This window comes from Megalops cyprinoides, chromosome 15 (assembly GCF_013368585.1).
Source record: "Megalops cyprinoides isolate fMegCyp1 chromosome 15, fMegCyp1.pri, whole genome shotgun sequence".
In the NCBI taxonomy this organism is placed as follows: Eukaryota; Metazoa; Chordata; class Actinopteri; order Elopiformes; family Megalopidae; genus Megalops; species Megalops cyprinoides.
This window is the reverse complement of record NC_050597.1, coordinates 27728179-27746727: the sequence shown is the minus strand read 5'-3', so window position 1 is coordinate 27746727 and position 18549 is coordinate 27728179. Positions and strand designations below refer to the sequence as shown.

The following is an 18549-nucleotide window of genomic DNA, read 5'->3' as shown; positions in this document are numbered from 1 at the left end:
CTTTTAAAGTGTTATTGACTTAAAGAGACTACGGGCTAGCTGTCATTAAGATGATTTACAAAGTTACATTTGTTAAAATAGCATATAACAAAAGTGGTATAAATTAATAAAGAAATATGTGAAATTATGAACTTCAATTTAGAAAACCAATTTATATTGGTCCTGTATTTATCACGTTACACAGTAACTTCAAAAAAATCGATTTTTACATGAAACAGGTAGTTCTGTTCTTTTTTCTTTTTGAAATGCCAGTATATGAGCTTTTAAATTTCATATTGTTGATAGATAGTTCACTATATTGACAATGGAAGAATTTTCAATGTTCCTTATTTTCGAATAGGACGAATAGAAAGTAATCCTTGTCGTGTTTTTGTCACAGGAATATATAACCTGAACCAAAGATTTAAATTTTAAAATGCAACCAATGAAATTACAATTTTAAGGACAATTTCACAGCGTCTATAAATGTAATACTGTTAAAATGATCAGGCACACCCCACTTAAAGTTAAATATTTTTAATCCAGGTATTTGCAGATTGGCACCTTGGGAGACAAATACATGAAACTGACTCTTCAATGGATTGTAAAACTGTACGCCAAGTAAAGTCAAAGACCCCTCATTATTAGTTCAGTTTTTTTTTTGAACATGTAATATACATTTGTGATCATTATAGTCTAAGTGAGTAACATCCCTATTTCTTGTACACAGTTTTCTTAATTAATTATACGTAGCCAACTGAAACCGCCAAGTAAAATATTAAAGAAACCACAATAGAACCCTGTACAACTTTTTTGATTGACATTTTCTATAAGATTTTATGTACGCCGAAAAACAAGCCCTCTTGAGTTGAAAATCCAGAAATGCAACAGTTAACAGGCTCGACTGTGAGAACCGTTCCCCCTCCAGCCATGCACGAGACATTCAACTTTTCGTGGACAATTGGTTAAGTGGAGTTAACTGTTGCCTTTTTTCCCTGAGGTAGCTTCCTTTTTGATCCTGCCGAGCCTGGCGCCTTCCAAAACATAACTTGTCTGCCTTATTAAATGCTTTGACTCACGGTGAAGGATTGCCAGTTGCTATTCAATTGAAGCTTTTGTAGCCTTAAAGGGCCAAGACAAGCTTTAAATTGCCGTAATGCTGCGTGACTAACAATCATGCATCATTCATTTAATCATTTAAGCAATTTTACGTTGCAAAAATATTTTCTGAAATTTATTTTATAGATGTTTAAACATCTCTAACTTTCATCCAGCCGTTTCAAGTTCAAAGAATATCTAACCCCATTTCATATCTTTTAAATGCATACCGGTGCGTTTATCCAAGGCGGGTTATGGATTAAATATTAAATATCAATATTTCATAACAGAAACTATTTTGGTTAACTGAATAAATAGAAGCAAGTTGTGGATTTTAAAAAGTTGTCTTATAACGGTATTGTTTCATTAAAGCACACAATGTAAATGCCACGTTTTGTTTTGTATTCTAAAACCCTTAGGCTAAATAAGAAGGAAAAGGGGTGGTTACCTCACTGTCTGGTTTTAATAAGTGTTCATCTAATGAGTAAAGAAACCTTTTGGAGAGACTACCCAGGAGAGCACCCCTTGAGCTATCTATCAATAAACCTTCCCAGCAAGACATCTATGATTAACTATGCTCATGTCTTTCAAAATCACTCTTGATGTCCTTTACAAACCAGCTGACCAATCAAAATGGAAGGAATGCAACGTCATGTGGCCAAATTAACAAGCTGATTGGAAGGCGGCGAGATAAGAGAGAACTTGTGGAACTTTTACGCCTAAAAGCGAAGCGCAGTCACAACACAGCCAGAATTTTGACAGAGTCGACCCTGCAGAACTGCACGCCAGGACGTGGTTCAGGACTGTCAAGCTATTTATTCAAAGGTGTATGGCACCATATTCCCGTGTCATGAATCCTGTTCAGGGGTCTCTCTCCCAAGAGATAAAACTACAGGAAAGGGAGGATTCTGAGAAGGAAGACGGCCAGTCAAATGTAACGACAACGACCAAAGGATACAGAGCCAAGACGTCCAGTCTCCCGTTTAGTGTCGAATCGCTCATTGCAGACAGAACGACATGTCGGACTCAAAACTTTCCCCCAGAATCGGGACTAGTTCCACCGAAGTCTTTGGCAGAACGGACGCTACATCTTTCTCAGAGGACCGTTCATGTAGAGAAAAATATTTCCCTGGAGAGCTTTCCAAATATACCAGAATGCAACAAAAAAGAGAGCGAAGAGCTCAACGATAACGACCAGAGCACTTGGTTTCAGACTTCATCTTACTCCACCCCACCAAGTAAGTCCATTATATTCTGTTTTGTTGTTGCACACACACACAGATACAGTCAAAATAGCTTGCCGTCCTGCTCTGTACAACATACAATAGCATACAATTTACTTTAAGACACGAATCAATCAAAGAAGATAACATTTTAATTGACAACAGTAGTCATATACAGTATGTTGTTGGTTTAAATGTCCTGTCGGTCAAAACAGATCAGTTGCCAAGTCTTACACGGACGTCAAATTGGAACAGTTCTGCTGAAAGACTCGGACACTGAGTACAGCCAATGCGTTCTTTTCTGGAATTGCTCAGGACCTTAAGAGTGATTGTGTGTGTGTATTTATTTTCACTCTTGACAATGATACTGAATAAGAAAATCCAACCAGTTATGTTTACTGTAATAATGACGGTGTATAAGGTATGTCATATTTACACACTTGCTTTCTGTGTTTTGATTTGCTTGAAGTAATGTTGATTCGTTTATTCCTATCTCGATCCAGAATGAGCTAAAAATTAAGAACTGCCATGAGCCCTGTGCGGTCTTAATGTTATCAGAATGCATTCACCTATGTTTTTCTTCCTCTGAACAGGACACCCAAGTCCATCACCTTGCGCCCTCAGGAAACACAAGAACAACAGAAAACCACGAACGCCTTTCACCACCTCGCAGTTGCTTTCCTTGGAGCGAAAGTTTCGTCAGAAACAGTACCTTTCCATTGCAGAGAGAGCTGAATTCTCGAATTCGCTCAACCTCACGGAAACGCAGGTCAAAATTTGGTTCCAGAACAGAAGGGCAAAAGCTAAGAGACTCCAAGAGGCCGAGCTGGAAAAACTTAAACTCGCAACTAAACCGCTCCTACCTGCTTTCGCGTTCCCGTTCCCGCTGGGGGCTCACATGGGTTCGCCGGCGCTCTATGGGCCTTCCAATTCTTTTCCAAGGCCGACTTTGCCAGTTCCTGGACTTTTCAGCGGACCTGTTACCTATGGAATGTACTATTTGTCTTAAATGGGTAAATACGTCGATGAAGCAGTTTTTGTGACTTTTTATAAAGCCATGTTTGTGTGCGCAGTTCTTGTAGCCCAGGACGTGTAAAATGTCACCGCCCGATCACACTTTTGTATGTACGTCCCTCTAATTGCGAAAACCATCATATCTGTCAATAACTAATTAAAGTGCTACCGTGTTGTTACTTATACAACTGAAGTGATTGTACATGGCCAAAATCAAAAAGGAAAATATACTGTGTAAGTAACAAATACTTGTTATTCGCAGTTAAGGACAAACTCGGAGGATTGAATTAGTTTATTAATTGTGCAAATACACAATTATTAAATGACAGTCAATTTAAAAACTAGCAATTCAGCTTTGTGATGCTGTAGTAATTGCATTACTTGCTGTTCATATATTTTAAAGTGCAGTCCAATTATACTTCAAGTAGGCCTAGGTGTATATGTATTTTCGATATTACCCTAGTATGTCTCCTTTCGAATACACAGTATTCGAATCACAATGACCGTCTGAATGTCCGTCAATTTGTCCACAAATAAATACACTGCATACATGTATATTTTGCAGTAGATATCAGACCAGGCTAAATACATGTAAGAAGACAAAATGAAATCTCCCAAGAAGTTTTACTTTCAGATGTAATAAGCCGTTTCTGAAGACGCTGTCAGTTTAAATGCGGCTTCTGGTTCACTTCTCTGAAGCTGTTCTGCTGTCGTCCAGTTTAGTGGTCTCAAAGGCACAGATGGACGAAGTTAACCGTTCGGACCCGCAATTCACTGTCTTAGTCAGAACACTCCAACAAACCATGTAAAATGTATAATAACATTGAATAAATAACTGATTGTCATTTTAAATTTTCTATATAGCAACCAAATACCTGTCAGCTCGGAACAAAGAATTATCTTTTAAGTCCTGTTTAATAACGTCGCAGTAAGCGAGATAATTTGGAACTACATATTTTCACTTATTTGTATATTTCAGTAAACGTTTTTTTTTTGTAATGGAGGTATATTCCTAAAAAATAAAAGGGTGTATTTTTTCTAAAGCACGTAACTCTTATTCTTACTTTTTCCAACGGATGCCGGACCAGCAATATAAGTATTTTGCTGCATCTGTGTAGTCTGGCATAATTTTGTTATCTCGTACTTGGAAAAAAAGTGAACTTTATAAGTTTTCATGAATGCTGTGTTGGAGATTTAGATTATTTTTCCTGAATGACCAAGAAAGGAACCCACATTTTCTATTTCAAACTGAGGCCTTAAATAGAAAACATTTTGGCAAATACAAACGTTCACCATTTAAGGTAAACGCACATATGAATACTAATTTTGTACTCTATGTAAAATTGACCTATATATGACTGTAAATAAAAACATACAAATGGATTCCTGCAACCACTTTCAAAAGAGAAAAATAAAAAACAGCGGAGTTGCTTATATTTATATACTGTGTTTACATCTCTGTATATATTTTATTTGTACAGATAATTTAGAAACGAACCCTTTGTACAAAATATTCAATAAAGGTTTTTAATTTACACTACGCATGTTGAAATCTTCTGGTGCTCTATCATGCTCTTACCAAAACATCGGGTTTATTCTACCAGAACGGTAACCTATTCATTAACAATTACAACAACATTTGAAATTTACAACTGTGTGACAGTTGGATCGTACATTACTTATGCATAAAATAAAACACTGGTGCTTATTTTTGGGGAGGGATTCAAAAGTTTGGCATTTTTGTTTAATGACATATTTAGAGTTGTTTGCTTATGATTTACAAGACATTGCTCGATTATTAAGGTTTGAAATAAATGCGGGTAATGTTGTCGGAGTTATGTAGAAAATAGCACTACCATGTTCCTCATCGAAGTCAAACCCCTTTGTGGCTGGGGTGAATCATGCTTCAACAATCTCATTAATATAACAAGAAATTCCTCACTTAAAAAATGACATGATAAATGATTTTTATACCATCATCCGGTGGCAATGTGGTTTGTCATGTTATCGGTAAAACAATGAAAGCTGTACGCAGAACAAATCATTTAAAACTTTAAAAGTGTGAGATCTTCCCCTGATGTACATATGTGAAGCACTTGAAAGAATAAAAATAACCATAAATGACCTCATAAAATGATGAGGTGGACTGACAGTGGAATTTATGTGTTTGAGCTGAATTACATCCTCAGTGTAAAACTGTAACCATACATTTAAACCATGTAGAGCAAATACAAATGATGCGGTAAGATTTTTCTTCAGAAATATTGTTAACAAAAGTAGCAATTTGTAATTTTAAAACTACCACTGCTGGAACAAGTTTATTATTATTGTTATTACTACTACTAATAATAGTGCTATGTGGGCATAATATTCAAATTATAAAAACACTATATATAATAGTACATGACACTATTACATAATTATATATTGTATAATCCTTCCAGGCACGCACTTCAATTATATATTATAGTAGGCTACTTCGGACCGGGGTCGAGCAAACTTTTAAATTGATTTTGCCAGCAGCGCCACCGTGTGGTATAATTATGAACTACAGTACATTCATTTCAAACGCTACTAACACTCCACATTAAGACGTATTCAGTCGGTCTCACGGTTTGACGCATATCGAAAAAGAGGCTTAACTAGACCCAGCTCCTGCTGTCACAAATACAAACTACAAACTAAGCTTAAAGGCGACTGGTCACACACTGTGTTCTCATTCATTGGAAGAACGCCTAATCATCCTTGTAAGTCATTTATGTCTTCATCGCCTGTATTAAAAACACCCTCTGCCCCACTTTATGTTTCTTATTAGCACCAACACAACACCACATCTGCTCACATTACAAGATCCTGCCTGTGAAGAAAAGCACAGGATGGTTGTTTTCTGATGCAAGTTATTAATTTATTCTTGAAAAAACACACTTCACAGATTGCAAACCATTTTATCATGGGAGGCGCAGGGAATGTGCTCCATGTTACACCGCGTCTGCTGAAAACAATTCGGCCTACTTCTTTTTCCTCCTGCCTCCAAATCCCCGGGTCGAGCCTTGGCCAAAGCAGATTGTGCGCGGCACCCTGCAAACAGAGCAAACACAAAGCCGTTTTTCTAGGGTCCCGTGTGACTTGTCAGTCCTTTTTAAAGTTGCCCCGAAGCCGAAGACATGAATAGGACCTCGTTTCGAACCCACACCACCTTGCCTGACGTAAAGCCTTTCCCTCGCGAGTTTATGCTGAGGCAAGACCAGACCAAAAGAAGCCAAAACGCAAAACTCCTCAAAACACACAGTTCCATTTCTCCCCAGGAGTATACAATGTTCCTCCAAGCTGATATTTGGGTTTTGGTGTGCTAACTTCTATTGTTAACTACATGAACACATGCTTCCAAAGTGATCGCAGTATCCATGCCAACTGTGGCAAGGCTCACTGGACCTCTGTTTCATATTTTTCTGTGCTTTAAAAATGCATGTAGGGTTACACAGTGGCAGACAGAGGCGTTCATACACGCAAGGTAAAATCCAGTCAGCGTATGAGGAAAGGCTAAAAGGCACTTCTCGACCCAAATTGGGCAGTAATGCACATCATCTCGTCCCACTGACCTAAGTGTTGAGACAGGTAGCATCCTAAACTGTGCGTCTGCCTGCTAAACTCAGTTCCCACAGCTCTCAGTAAAAGGCAGAGAGGGATCTAGGCAAAAACAGCGAGCACTGACTTGTAAGAATAGCGTGGTTTTGGCGGCTTGGCGTCCGCAGACTCTTGCCCGGGCAGCTGGGATGGACAGAGCTCCATGGACTCGCTGTGCTGTGGCTCGCCGCCTTCAGGCCCCGCCTCTTCAGACACCTCCATGCTCACATCACTCCGCTGCTGAGCTCTGCAGGGAAAGTTAAGCGGGAGGCGGCCCGTCAGTCTTCTGCCTGGCCAGTGAAAGCTGCTCATCCCTCACTTCCCCTCCCACTGCAGTGCAGTCACTTCACAAGGTCCATTATGACATGAATGGAGAATTCTGCAGACAGAGAGGAAAACTTACATTCTCACTAACTGTTGGTCAAAGTGAGGCTTTACAGCTTTTTAGCTGTAGTATCCAGCTACTTAGATGTTTGTTTCTGTTTATGTAATTCTATTTGTGTGTGTGTTTTGGTGGTGTGGAGCCAGAAATTATAGGATTCATTTCTACCTATGCTAATTTAATAATCTCACATAAAGATTACAGGTGACCCCATTTATATCAGAATTGATTTAATGCTCAAAACTGTGCTTTAATTACGTTTTGACACCAATTGTTGATATTACACATACTATAATGTGACAAAATGTAATAATAAATATTTACATTTATATCTCTGCATATTGTCCATTCACAATAGTTGTTTAACAGTACAAGATGTAAAGAACACAGAAAACAGAATCCACAAAGAATAACTTTCGTTACCTTTTGCTCTTTTTTGACTTGTCAAATCTGAAGTCTGGAGGATAACGGTGTATTTTGATCAAATGATTCTTCCTTTCCTTGCTGGTCTTGAATTTTAAATCGCATCCTTCAACTAAACACTGATACTGAAAAGAAGTATCAGATCACATTCCTGAATCACAGGCAGCCGCACACATGTCACCACCAGATGGCAGCATAACACATAACAACATAAGGAACTTACATTTTTCTATGATACAGACACATCTTTCTTTACAAATTGTTTCATACTGCACGATAAACATCGTAATGTGAAAACCTAATCTGGACGTTACCATGTTCTGTTTCCCCGCCATAATCTGAAATAAGGAATCGTGCCACTCCAGAATGTGAATATCCAGCAGGCGGTCTGAAGGGAAGGAGCGCTTGCAGGTGGAGCACACGTGTCTGTGTAGCGAATTGTAGTGGTGTTCGTAGGCCTCCAGGGTGTCAAAGAGCTGGTTACAACCCGCAATGTGACACCCGAACTCAGAGACTCTAGGAGGGCAGAAAAATGAATGTTGTGACATTCAGGACACATTAGATCTTCCGTATCTAAACGCACTGCAACACAGGTCATCGTTTCGATTCCGGTTAGGTTACGTTACTCACTTCGGTGGTTCAGAAACATCTGCTGTGCTGGTGGCAACATCCTGTAAGTACAAGTGCCTATGTATATCCCCATCCTGCAGAGATAAAACTGTAAACATTACTTTGTTTCCCATAATTATATACTAAGTATGTCTTCCACCAAGTTACAAGTTGGCAAAGCATGCACCATGGGTCTATCTGTACCCCACAGCACCAAGAGTTAGGCCGTATTTGTTGGTGTCTCATACAATAAAACATGGTGACGATACTGGGATGATGATGACGATAATAACTAACAAAAATGATCGCTAAAATTATATATCATATGCATGGTCTACTGTAATCAGTATTAATGGGTCTAAATACCTGAATCACGTGTAGCTACGATTTCTTATCATAGGTGTTCATTTAGTTAGCCAGATGGTCCTAGAGGTAGTTAAAGAGCTACAGGAACGAGGGCGAGCAAAGAATAAGAAGGCGTCTTCCTGGCCCTCAACAATGAAACATAACATACAGCAATCTTAAAAAATATTGTGTAAGCACGAAAATGAAGTCTGAAAAGCCTACTGCAGTTTCACATGCGAACTCAACTGAATGCTGCACTACGGCTCAATGAGCTAATTGAATTTAAGTTTTAGAGCATTTCACCACAAACAACTACCTCAAATAATTCGTGGTCCTTATTTATCCAAATTCGCTGCGGTGTGAAATTGAATGGTGAGTTGATGTCTTCGATATCTTCGTGTCCATCATCGCTTGCTAACTTTCCTAAATTTGGTTCCTTTGGTCTTGTATCGACTTGCAAAACTGGAATCGCTAGAATGTCTGTATCCGTGATTTCAGCCTGTGTTAAAAATCTATGTAATTCCGATTGCAACATATCAGTAGTAGGCATTTCATGAACAAAATAATATAAGCAGACAATAAAAGATATACGAGGACTTTACTTCAGTACCTGCCCATCTTTCCGTTTACTAACGTAGCTAGCTATCTAGTTATCCCAAGTCCACGAATCCTTCCCCCCGGGTCCTAAGTTCTGTCTGAGACGGCCACACTTTAAGTGCCAAAACAGGCTCGATCTGAAGTACTCTGTGGTGTATAACCTTATTGTGTTTGTTGTAGCCTGACAAACGGCATAAATATTACATCACTAGCTAGCTAATAAGTTTGATACATTTGTATATTACCTGTGTTAGCCAGGGAGTAGCACAGCGATGTAACTGGCTAACAAATCCAGCAAACTTGCTTTTTGTCTGTTAAAAGATTTAGTCTGTCTCTCATTTTTACAGTTTAAGGCTTAAAGCAGAGTTTCTTATCTTTGCAAACCAAGATAGGTGCAGATTAATGTAGCGATTGCATTTTTTCTTGACTGAATGAATAAAAATTCCGTTGCAAAGCGGAACCTTTAAACTAAGCAGTGTTTCATTAAGCAGGGGGAAGTTTATTGCCAACGGATGACACGGTTCTGTCATTCTCTGTGTACATCCGTTCAGCAGGCACGGCGCAGATCAACAAATCTGGACACGAACGGAATGGGACTGTTTTGGAAACCAATATCTGATTTACGCATCTTTATGAAATAAACTTTATTGAGTCTCCGCGGGGTTTGCTCTAAACTGGAATCCCGTCGAGTAACAGGTCCGAACAGCTGGCTTGGGATAGCCAGTGATACAATTGCTTTTATGGTCATCAGATCTGCATCATATGTCGGATCTACATATGTTCTTTTTCTGTTTTGGAAATTGAACTATCAAGGGAAACGGGTTCATATATTTTGGTCCATTTTAAATTATGCATAAAATATTGTATTAATATAGCTCATATATATTCTATACAACACTGAGATGAATGTATACAAAAATAGAGAGAGGGAAAATCTCTATCCATGCAAGCAGTAGATGTTAATATCTAACAGTGCTACTGTGGGGACAACTGACAATGCTGTTAAATAATGTGTGTGGTAGCAATGCAATTTTGTGTGCTTATTTTAAGACATCTATGCTGCAATGACATTAGAACTCAAAATTGACTAACGGATCATATCATCATTTTGGTGGTATTTCTCTGAGCATACTGCCAAAAGAGAACCGCTGAAATGGATCAATGTGACTTCTTGGCATACCATTTAAACAGTATTTTCTAATAGGTATGTGAGCATTGGTCTTATGGACTTGACAAAGAAGCTTCTTGGAAATATTGTCTTGGCCCTGCCTTAGAGTGATGTTACTAGTGCTTGTTTGTGATCTTTTTGTGTGCCGACCTCTAGTGGCTGATTGCTTATTGCAGAGGTTTTCAACCTTTTTGGGGCTAAGGCACATCAAAGGTCAAATCAGAACATCAAGGCACGCCAACTTAAAGTTGGTTATCGATTATGAAGAATGTCACACACATTATGATAGGCAATAATGTCATTAGTGAGATTTGACCCATATTGCACTACAGCAGACTGTCAAATAATTACCAAACAGATAGTTAAATCAGACAAGCAATCATTTAATTTATTAAAAATGCATTGAAGTGCATCGGAGCAAGGACTTGTCTGACATACCAGTGCGTCTCAGAAAATTAGAATAATGTGAAAAAGTTCAATATTTTTCATCAGTTATTTAAGAAAGTGAAAATTTAATATATTCTAGACTCATAACACGTAAACTAAAATGTTTCAAGCATTTTTTTATTTTAATGTCGATAATTATGGCCTACAGCTAGAAAAAAAAAAGTATCTCAAAATATTAGAATATTTCAGTTTGAGTTTGATTAGGAAAAGTGTGGTAGGAAAAGGTGCACAAGCAACAGGGATGACCGCAGGCTTGAAAAGATTGTCAAGAAAAGCCGATTCAAGAACTTGGGAGAGCTTCACAAGGAGTGGACTGAAGCTAGAGTCAGTGCTTCAAGAGCCACCACGCACAGACGTCTTCAGGAAATGGGCTACAACTGTCACATTCGTAGTTCCAAGCCATTCCTGAACCAGAGACAATGTCAGAAGCGTCTTACCTGGGCTAAGGAGAAAAAGAACTGGACTGTTGCTCAGTGGTCCAAAGTCCTCTTTTCAGATGAAAGTGAATTTTGCATTTCATTTGGAAATCAAGGTCCCAGAGTCTAGAGGAAGAGTAGAGAGGCACAGAATCTAAGTTGCTTGAAGTCCAGTTCTGCAGTCGGTGATGATTTGGGGTGCCATGTCATCTGCTGGTGTTGGTCCACTGTGTTTTATCAAGTCCAAAGTCAACACAGCCATCTACCAGGAGATTTTAGAGTACGTCATGCTTCTGTCTGCTGACAAGCTTTATGGAGATGCTGATTTCCTTTTCCAGCAGAACGTAGCACCTGCCCACAGTGCCATAACTACTACTAACTGGTTTGCTGACCATGATATTACTGTGCTTGATTGGCCAGCCAGCTCGCCTGACCTGAGCCCCTTAGAGAATCTATGGGGTATTGTCAAGAGGAAGATGAGAAACACCCGACCCAACAATACAGACGAGCTGAAGGCTGCTATCAAAACAACCTGGGCTTCAATAACGCCTCAGCAGTGCCACAGGCTGATCGCCTCCATGCCACGCCGCACTGATGCAGTAATTCGTGCTAAAGGAGCCCTGACCAAGTATTGAGTGCATAAATGAACATACTTTTCAGAACGACCATTTCCATTTCTCTACGTGTAATGAATCTAGAATATATTAAAGTTTCACTTTTTGAACTATATTACAAAAAAAAAGAACTTTTCCACGATATTCTACTTTTTTGAGATGCACCTGTAGTGTGGCTCCATGAACAGCAACATACAAACATAACATAAGAAAACATAAGAACATAAATAAAATAAATAAAATAAAACAAAACATTACTCCATTAACCCTTTCGCACATACGGTCACACCGGTGTGATTCACTGTATAACGCGTATGCTAAAACCAGTGCAATTACTCGCAGTTACTAAACACTAGTTTGGAAAAATTCTAGCTAATTTTAGCTTTGAGGAAACAGCGATTTAACATTAAAAAATATAGTAAATGCTAACTGAAAACTATGAGAAGCTTAATAACGCTAATGAATGCATAGGGTTCCTCAAAATTCCACGGCACACTTCACTTTGCCTCACGGCACACCGGTTGAGAACCACTGGCTTATTGGATCCACCTGGGAGCAGGTCTTTTAAGCCATGAGGCCTCTGGGTGTGGTTGTCTCTGTCTGCTCATTTGGGTCTCTGGCTTCCAACAGCCTCAGCTCGCTCTCTTTCTCCCTGGGGGGTTCTCTCTCCTTGATTTAGTCTCCTGGCCATAGACAGGGTCGTCTGTCTCTTTGCATGTGACATACACTACATCGTCACCCATGCAACACTCTGCAGCCACACTGACTTACTGATGGACTGTCCACATTGTTGCATATAGTTTTAACATTTAGTGCTTTAAATGTTAGTGATATATGTTAACTGTTTGGTGTGGTGGTCCACTATTGGTTGTGACTTTCAACAAGGTCATGACAAAATAGAGCAGATGACATCATCCCTCATTATACCATAGGTCTTTATAGAGATTTGTCTGAGAATCAACACTGCCAGTGCAAAGACAAAGCCATTCACAGACACCTGAAAGGGACAGCTGGTGTGTTAGAGTGAGTTACAGTACCAGTCAAAAGTTGGGACACACCTGATTAAAATAATGGCAAACATGCATTCAAAGACATTTTGATCTAAAGAATTATGCTTATATTCTTGAAATTTGTTTCTTAGACAAAGATAGTGAAGTTGATGCCTATGCATGAATTTATTTGTAAAAATAGTTAATTAAAAAATGGCTATTTTGAAGTAATCTAAAATATATGATAGTTTTGAATTGGCTGCAGCAAAATTCCATTTGTGTTATTTCATAGTTTTGATGGCTTTACTATTGTTCTAAAATGTGGAAAATAAAAATAAACAAATGTGTGTCCAAATACTGGTAGTGTATATCTCTTCATGTACATCTTCATTGAGGGGCATAAGCAAATCAGAACATCCACGTACCTTCAATTCTGAAATTAAGAATGTGGTGTCAGTGGTTTATTTTTATTTTATTTTACCCAATCCTGTACCTCATATTGTCCCTGTTTTGTAGTCAGTGCATGTAGGGTGCAGTCCAGGGGCTTTGACTTCTTTGCCGCAAAAGTGAAAGTAACAGTTTCTCAGTTGTCCATATGATGGCGCCAAATATCTTCTATATAGAGAACTGCCATAGGAAAAGGAAACGTATTTCATGGAGCGAACGTTTTCCTTGGCAGCCAATGGCAAATTACTTCCTCTTTTCCAGACAGAGGGTAGTAAGAGAGTAAACATGGGTTCACATGAAGGTTGCTGAGACAAAGGCCATCTTGCTTTTGTCCGTCTCACATCCGTTTTGATTCCTTTTCCATTTATTCCTGAAATGTCAACGGAATTTGAATAACTTTTTCTTGTTCTATTGGCTCCATTCGGCAAGGTAATTGTGTACAGACCTTTTTCTGGACAAATTTATATCCCAATTTATTTGTCTTTTTTATTGAACCCCTATAACAGGATAGCATTTCACATATGAAACCAATCATTCGTTCCTTTGTATGGTTTCGAAGTTGTCTAGGATGCTTCATGATGTCATCACCTTGCTGGGAAAAAGCTGACATAACCCATAATCCTCTGAGATTTCTCTTGATATGGTTTAGCCTCTAATTACATCATCAAATGGCCAATGTAAGTCACTATCCACTACAGAGGACTCATGTTCACATTGGAGATGTTGATATTAATGCATGTCCTTTCTTAAGCTATCATGCATAAACTCCTCCTCCCCTTTGGTTCCTATATCAGTTTGTACACAATCACACACTGTTATCACACAGTCTCGAACCCAGTAATTATCCCTTCATTGGGACACATGAATCTGGTTTTGTGAACAGAGGAATGCATCAGCTTGACTTTACTGTATGCAATTTTGTACTCTGTAAGTGACCGTAGACAAGAGCATCCATAAGTGTATCAAATTTTTTCCCAGCATGCTTTTCTCTTCTATGAATGGATAATATGTAAATTTGTGATCAGATGTAAATTAACAAAGGAATTCTCCCTGCTGCTTGTTAAATGGTGGGCAGAGGAGAAGTGTAATATTTCCAAGTTGTTTCAGCAATTAGATGTTTTATTCCCATCTGTTTACAATTGGTGTGGCTGTAAACCTGAGACAAGGCATGCTGCACTTCATCCACAATTCCCAGCATTCCATGGCATTTGAGGTCATAGATCTCTGCTGAAATCTGTTCTTAAAACAGAGAACAAATCTGAAACTGGCGAGTATGACTTGCTCTGGGTTTTTCCCGATGGCAGCACTGATTAAGAGGTTCTCTGATAAGGATACAATAGTGTGTCACAGTGTTATCTCACATCTAGTTAATAATCAACATCAGCACTGATGCCCACAGATGGATTTTAAAAGAACACTAATGTAAACTTTAGAGAGTGCCTCAGCACCTCCGGTTTGATTGTAGCCTCTCAGCCTCCGAACATCAGTGATGTCTTGTACCATCTTGCCAGCTTTCTTGACGGCTTCCCGACACGCCATATGTTTGCTTAACTGCATGCAAGTTCAGTGAGATCTAATGTTAAGAAAGAAATCTAAAAGGGGAATGCCACTGGAAAAATCATGATTTTGCGTGCTGTCCCAAACATTGAAAACAAATGGCAAGTCTCCAATCAGACCTTGTAGCCTGGGAACAAAGAGCACACTCACTGTCCCCTACATCACAGGAAGGAAAGCCCTCAATAGCACTCTGTGTGGGAGATAATTGGATATTGGGCCTATTTTTGGAGATTACGACTGGGTAAACTCTGGGTGTCTGATGTTGAAACAGTCAATTGGACATTCTGAACATGTATATATTTGTGTGTGTCTGTGTGTGCAGTTTGCCATTTTCACTCTAAAAGCACACTGAACACTGAATACATTTTCCATTTTTTGCCATTTTATGGCTATGTGCAAAAAGCCCCATTCAGGAGCATTAGAGTAATGTGTGAACTACATTTCTGCTTCAGTCCTACACACACTACTGACTTGCGGAAGCATGTGTGATTGTTTATGGTGCTGAACTGAACACAGCCTCACAGGAGAGCTCCTCTCCCCCCGCAGAGACACTGAGGGCAGGGCACTGCTCGGAGGGCGTGCTTCCTGTCCTTCCAATGCCCCGTCATGCATCAGCACTAATGCTGCCCATGCAGTGTTCCTTCCTTCCTGAACAGTTTGAAATGCGTCAGTCACATCTGATAGAGGGGGGGTGTCACTGCTGTTTGATAAGATGATGTCGGCTTACAGAGGGTGAGCCCCCTGAATCACAAAGGGCACGTAGCAGGAAGAGGAGGTTTTGCTCTTGTGTAGGGGTCTGTGGATTGCCCCCCTTCTAAGCATAGCACCCCCTGGTTTATTCAGGACTCCAATCCTTACCCTGCCCCACCTCTAATACTTGTAAATAAACCACATATATATGTGTGTGTAACGTGTATAACGTGACCTAGTCTCAATCATCACAAGATAAATATATAAGTAAATGTATATATATATATATATATATGTATATATATATATATATATATATATATATATATAATGTGCGTGTGAGTGTGTATCGACTGCATATATTTCCATTCACACACGTTTGAGGACATTTTTGCAGGTGTGTAAGAGAATGATTTGCTTTTATAATTTTTCATTGCAGTAGATAACGTTTCAACCAGACACCTTAAGATGGCATTCTTTCCTTGGCAAACTCAGATTTCATCATTTTGAAAACAAAAATAGTAGAAGAGGCGCGTTTGGGGATTAAGTTTTCTCAAGGATTTCTTGTAGGCTACTTGTTACTGTTGAAGGTCTTCCGGTAAAAATCTGACTGAATGGTGAATCACTGCATGACTTTAAATGAGCTGTTGCCGGACAGGGAGGTCAGTTCCCATATGCTAATACTCAGGATATTACAGCAAGGGCATTTCAGAGAGGCGGGGCTCCGGCTTGCAAGTAGTTTCTCCGGCCGACAGTCGCACTAACAGTCCCAGAGAACGCGGTACGCGTGGTCAGAGCAATGCAACACATACTGTTTTTTCTGTCACTAACTGCCATTTCGTCATGGGGTAAGTTTCAAAGCTATGCACGACAACATTTTAATGTAAGATTTTTTTTTTTTTGAGACGTATAAAGTAAATTTCGGCAACGTTGTATTGAAGTAAGTAGATTTTGAATTATAGCTATGGGATATAACAGCGTGTTGGAGTATAGTCATCTGCGTTATCTTGGAGATGGATTAGTTAGAAATTTATTTACAAACCATTGTAATTTTCTTCTGCGTGCTCTTTAATTGTTAGCCTAATGATGAATGAAATGTTCTGTAATGTCAATGAGATGTAATGTACTTCGTTGTTATTATATACTGCAAATGAACGAATCTGGCAATATTTTTCAGGACTTTTTGTAAGAAGTTTGCAGACGCTACCTCATGTACAGGACTACGACGTTGTCCGACCTCAGATGCTGAAAGTTCGAGCGAAGAGGAGCTTGTCTTTGGCACAGGTGCGTTACGGCACTGGGCAGAGGATACACCCATGTATTACCCTGACATTCACAATGACTGTCACACAGTGTCCTCGCTTAGTTAAACATGAATTTTTAAAAATCTGCTAATAAATCGTTTTGTATTACAACTGTAGTCATTTTAGAGGCTGCACTGTTACGCTCCCTCAGCCAAGAAGCAACGTCGTATTTGATTTTTCAACATAAAAGTGCAACTTCTCAATACGTCAAGACATCAGGCATGTGGGGAAAGAATAATTTGTCTCGGCATCCTGATTTGTTTGCCGATTTTCACCTTTTCCTTTTTCGTCGCACCTTGGATTTTATCCGATAGCGGGTAGTGTTTAGTTGGATTTATTTCTCTATAATTCGCGCTCTGCTCGTGATGCCTCGCTCCTTAAACTTGTGCTGTTGAGAAGAATCGCAGCTCCTGCAATGCAAGACTCGTGGTCTGCTTCTGAAAATAGAAACCGAACCCATCTTCTGTTTTATGTAGTGATCTTGGGAAAATGCGTACGACAACAGAGGTTGATGGGAACACTAGGGCCACAGCTTCCTGTGGTATTGAGCGGTTCAGTCTACGGAGATATAAATTAGAGCCATCTGTCTTTCATAAACGGATCCTTCGGTCGCTTAAACATGATTTGACGAATGCCACTGGAACCCGTTATTCCGCTGTTGCGTGTTGGCCGTTGTTACATGCTCATAATTTTATTTCCATTGCTTATAAATTATCTGGTAGACTTTGGTGGTGTGTCAAAAATACTTATTTTTGCAACGGGGTCATTTAGTTGTATAGACTGGATTCCTATTCAAAATGACCATGACTTTTGTATTTATTATTGCAGACATATCCTGAAGAACTTCACTATGCATTGACCATAGAAGGAAAGAATTTAACAGTTCATCTTGAGAAAAACAAGTAAGATATTTTCACCAATGATTAAAAATGCTCCAAATCCATGTATAGTCAGAATGTCACTGAGATGAGTGAGCCTGCTAATGGTTACTGATTTTTCATATATATTTTTACTTATTTTTATATACATTTTTCATATGTATATATTAATATATTTGTCATCGTAGAGTAAACTTTGCATTGTTTTTGTTTCAGGTTTCTCATAGGGAAGTCTTACACCGAGACATACTACTTAGAAAACGGAACAGAAGTGACCACGTCGCCAAATTCTGAGGTGAGCAGGAGAGTTTATCACAGTCCTAGCCTGTGGCAATGTCTGTGGAATCTGGTACATTTAAACCTCACCACTTGGCTGCAGTCTGCATGAATCTTCCATGGTTTTGCCTTTAATTTAATTGGCAGATGCACCCATTCATGGCATTTTGAAAGGCAGTCACAGATTTGTGTTGAGGGTAGTACAACATATAGTGTAATTGCCAAGTTCAAATATATCAAGTGGTTACATGGGATGCAAGTGCTGACATATATCCCACAACAATGGCCCCAAAGCAGTGGGTATCCTATCCCACAGCAGGAGGGTCAGAGGTGAGATTAGCAGGACCTTGTCATGGGGCTGGACAGACAGGAAGATAGTGGAAAGAGGAGTGTTGGGGGAGGGGCGGATAATGTGGTAAAATGCCAGGAGTGCAGTTTTTATTTAAACTGATACAGGCTGTAACTATTA

At 39.2% G+C, this 18549-nt stretch overlaps 3 protein-coding genes across 4 annotated transcripts in view; 2 read left to right on the top strand and 1 right to left on the bottom strand.

The window, feature by feature from the left end:
* The first annotated feature begins 1846 nt into the window (after positions 1-1846).
* msx3 (muscle segment homeobox 3) lies at positions 1847-3586 on the top strand. Its single transcript, XM_036547442.1, has 2 exons — positions 1847-2315; positions 2894-3586. The coding sequence occupies exons 1-2, from the start codon at positions 1907-1909 to the stop codon at positions 3307-3309; spliced, it is 825 nt and encodes a 274-aa protein (XP_036403335.1). The 5' UTR covers positions 1847-1906; the 3' UTR covers positions 3310-3586.
* A 2690-nt stretch (positions 3587-6276) lies between these two features.
* znf511 (zinc finger protein 511) lies at positions 6277-9336 on the bottom strand. 2 transcript variants are annotated; one of them, XM_036547440.1, is made up of 6 exons: positions 9014-9336; positions 8374-8447; positions 8058-8259; positions 7744-7868; positions 7027-7185; positions 6277-6392 (listed from the first exon to the last, which is right to left on the bottom strand). In XM_036547440.1, exons 1-6 carry the CDS (start codon positions 9245-9247, stop codon positions 6323-6325), a joined length of 864 nt encoding a protein of 287 aa, XP_036403333.1. In that variant the 5' UTR covers positions 9248-9336; the 3' UTR covers positions 6277-6322. The 2 variants fall into 2 exon arrangements, with proteins under 2 accessions (XP_036403333.1, XP_036403334.1); XM_036547441.1 differs by lacking the exons at positions 6277-6392; positions 7027-7185 and adding an exon at positions 7208-7317.
* A 2177-nt stretch (positions 9337-11513) lies between these two features.
* Positions 11514-18549, top strand: part of adam8a (ADAM metallopeptidase domain 8a) — an 18025-nt gene continuing 10989 nt past the window's right edge. The window contains exons 1-5 of the mRNA XM_036547297.1: positions 11514-11953; positions 16321-16403; positions 16800-16906; positions 17755-17828; positions 18021-18099. Of these exons, the coding sequence (XP_036403190.1) occupies positions 11514-11953; positions 16321-16403; positions 16800-16906; positions 17755-17828; positions 18021-18099 (783 nt within the window). The remainder of the gene's footprint in view (positions 11954-16320; positions 16404-16799; positions 16907-17754; positions 17829-18020; positions 18100-18549) is intronic.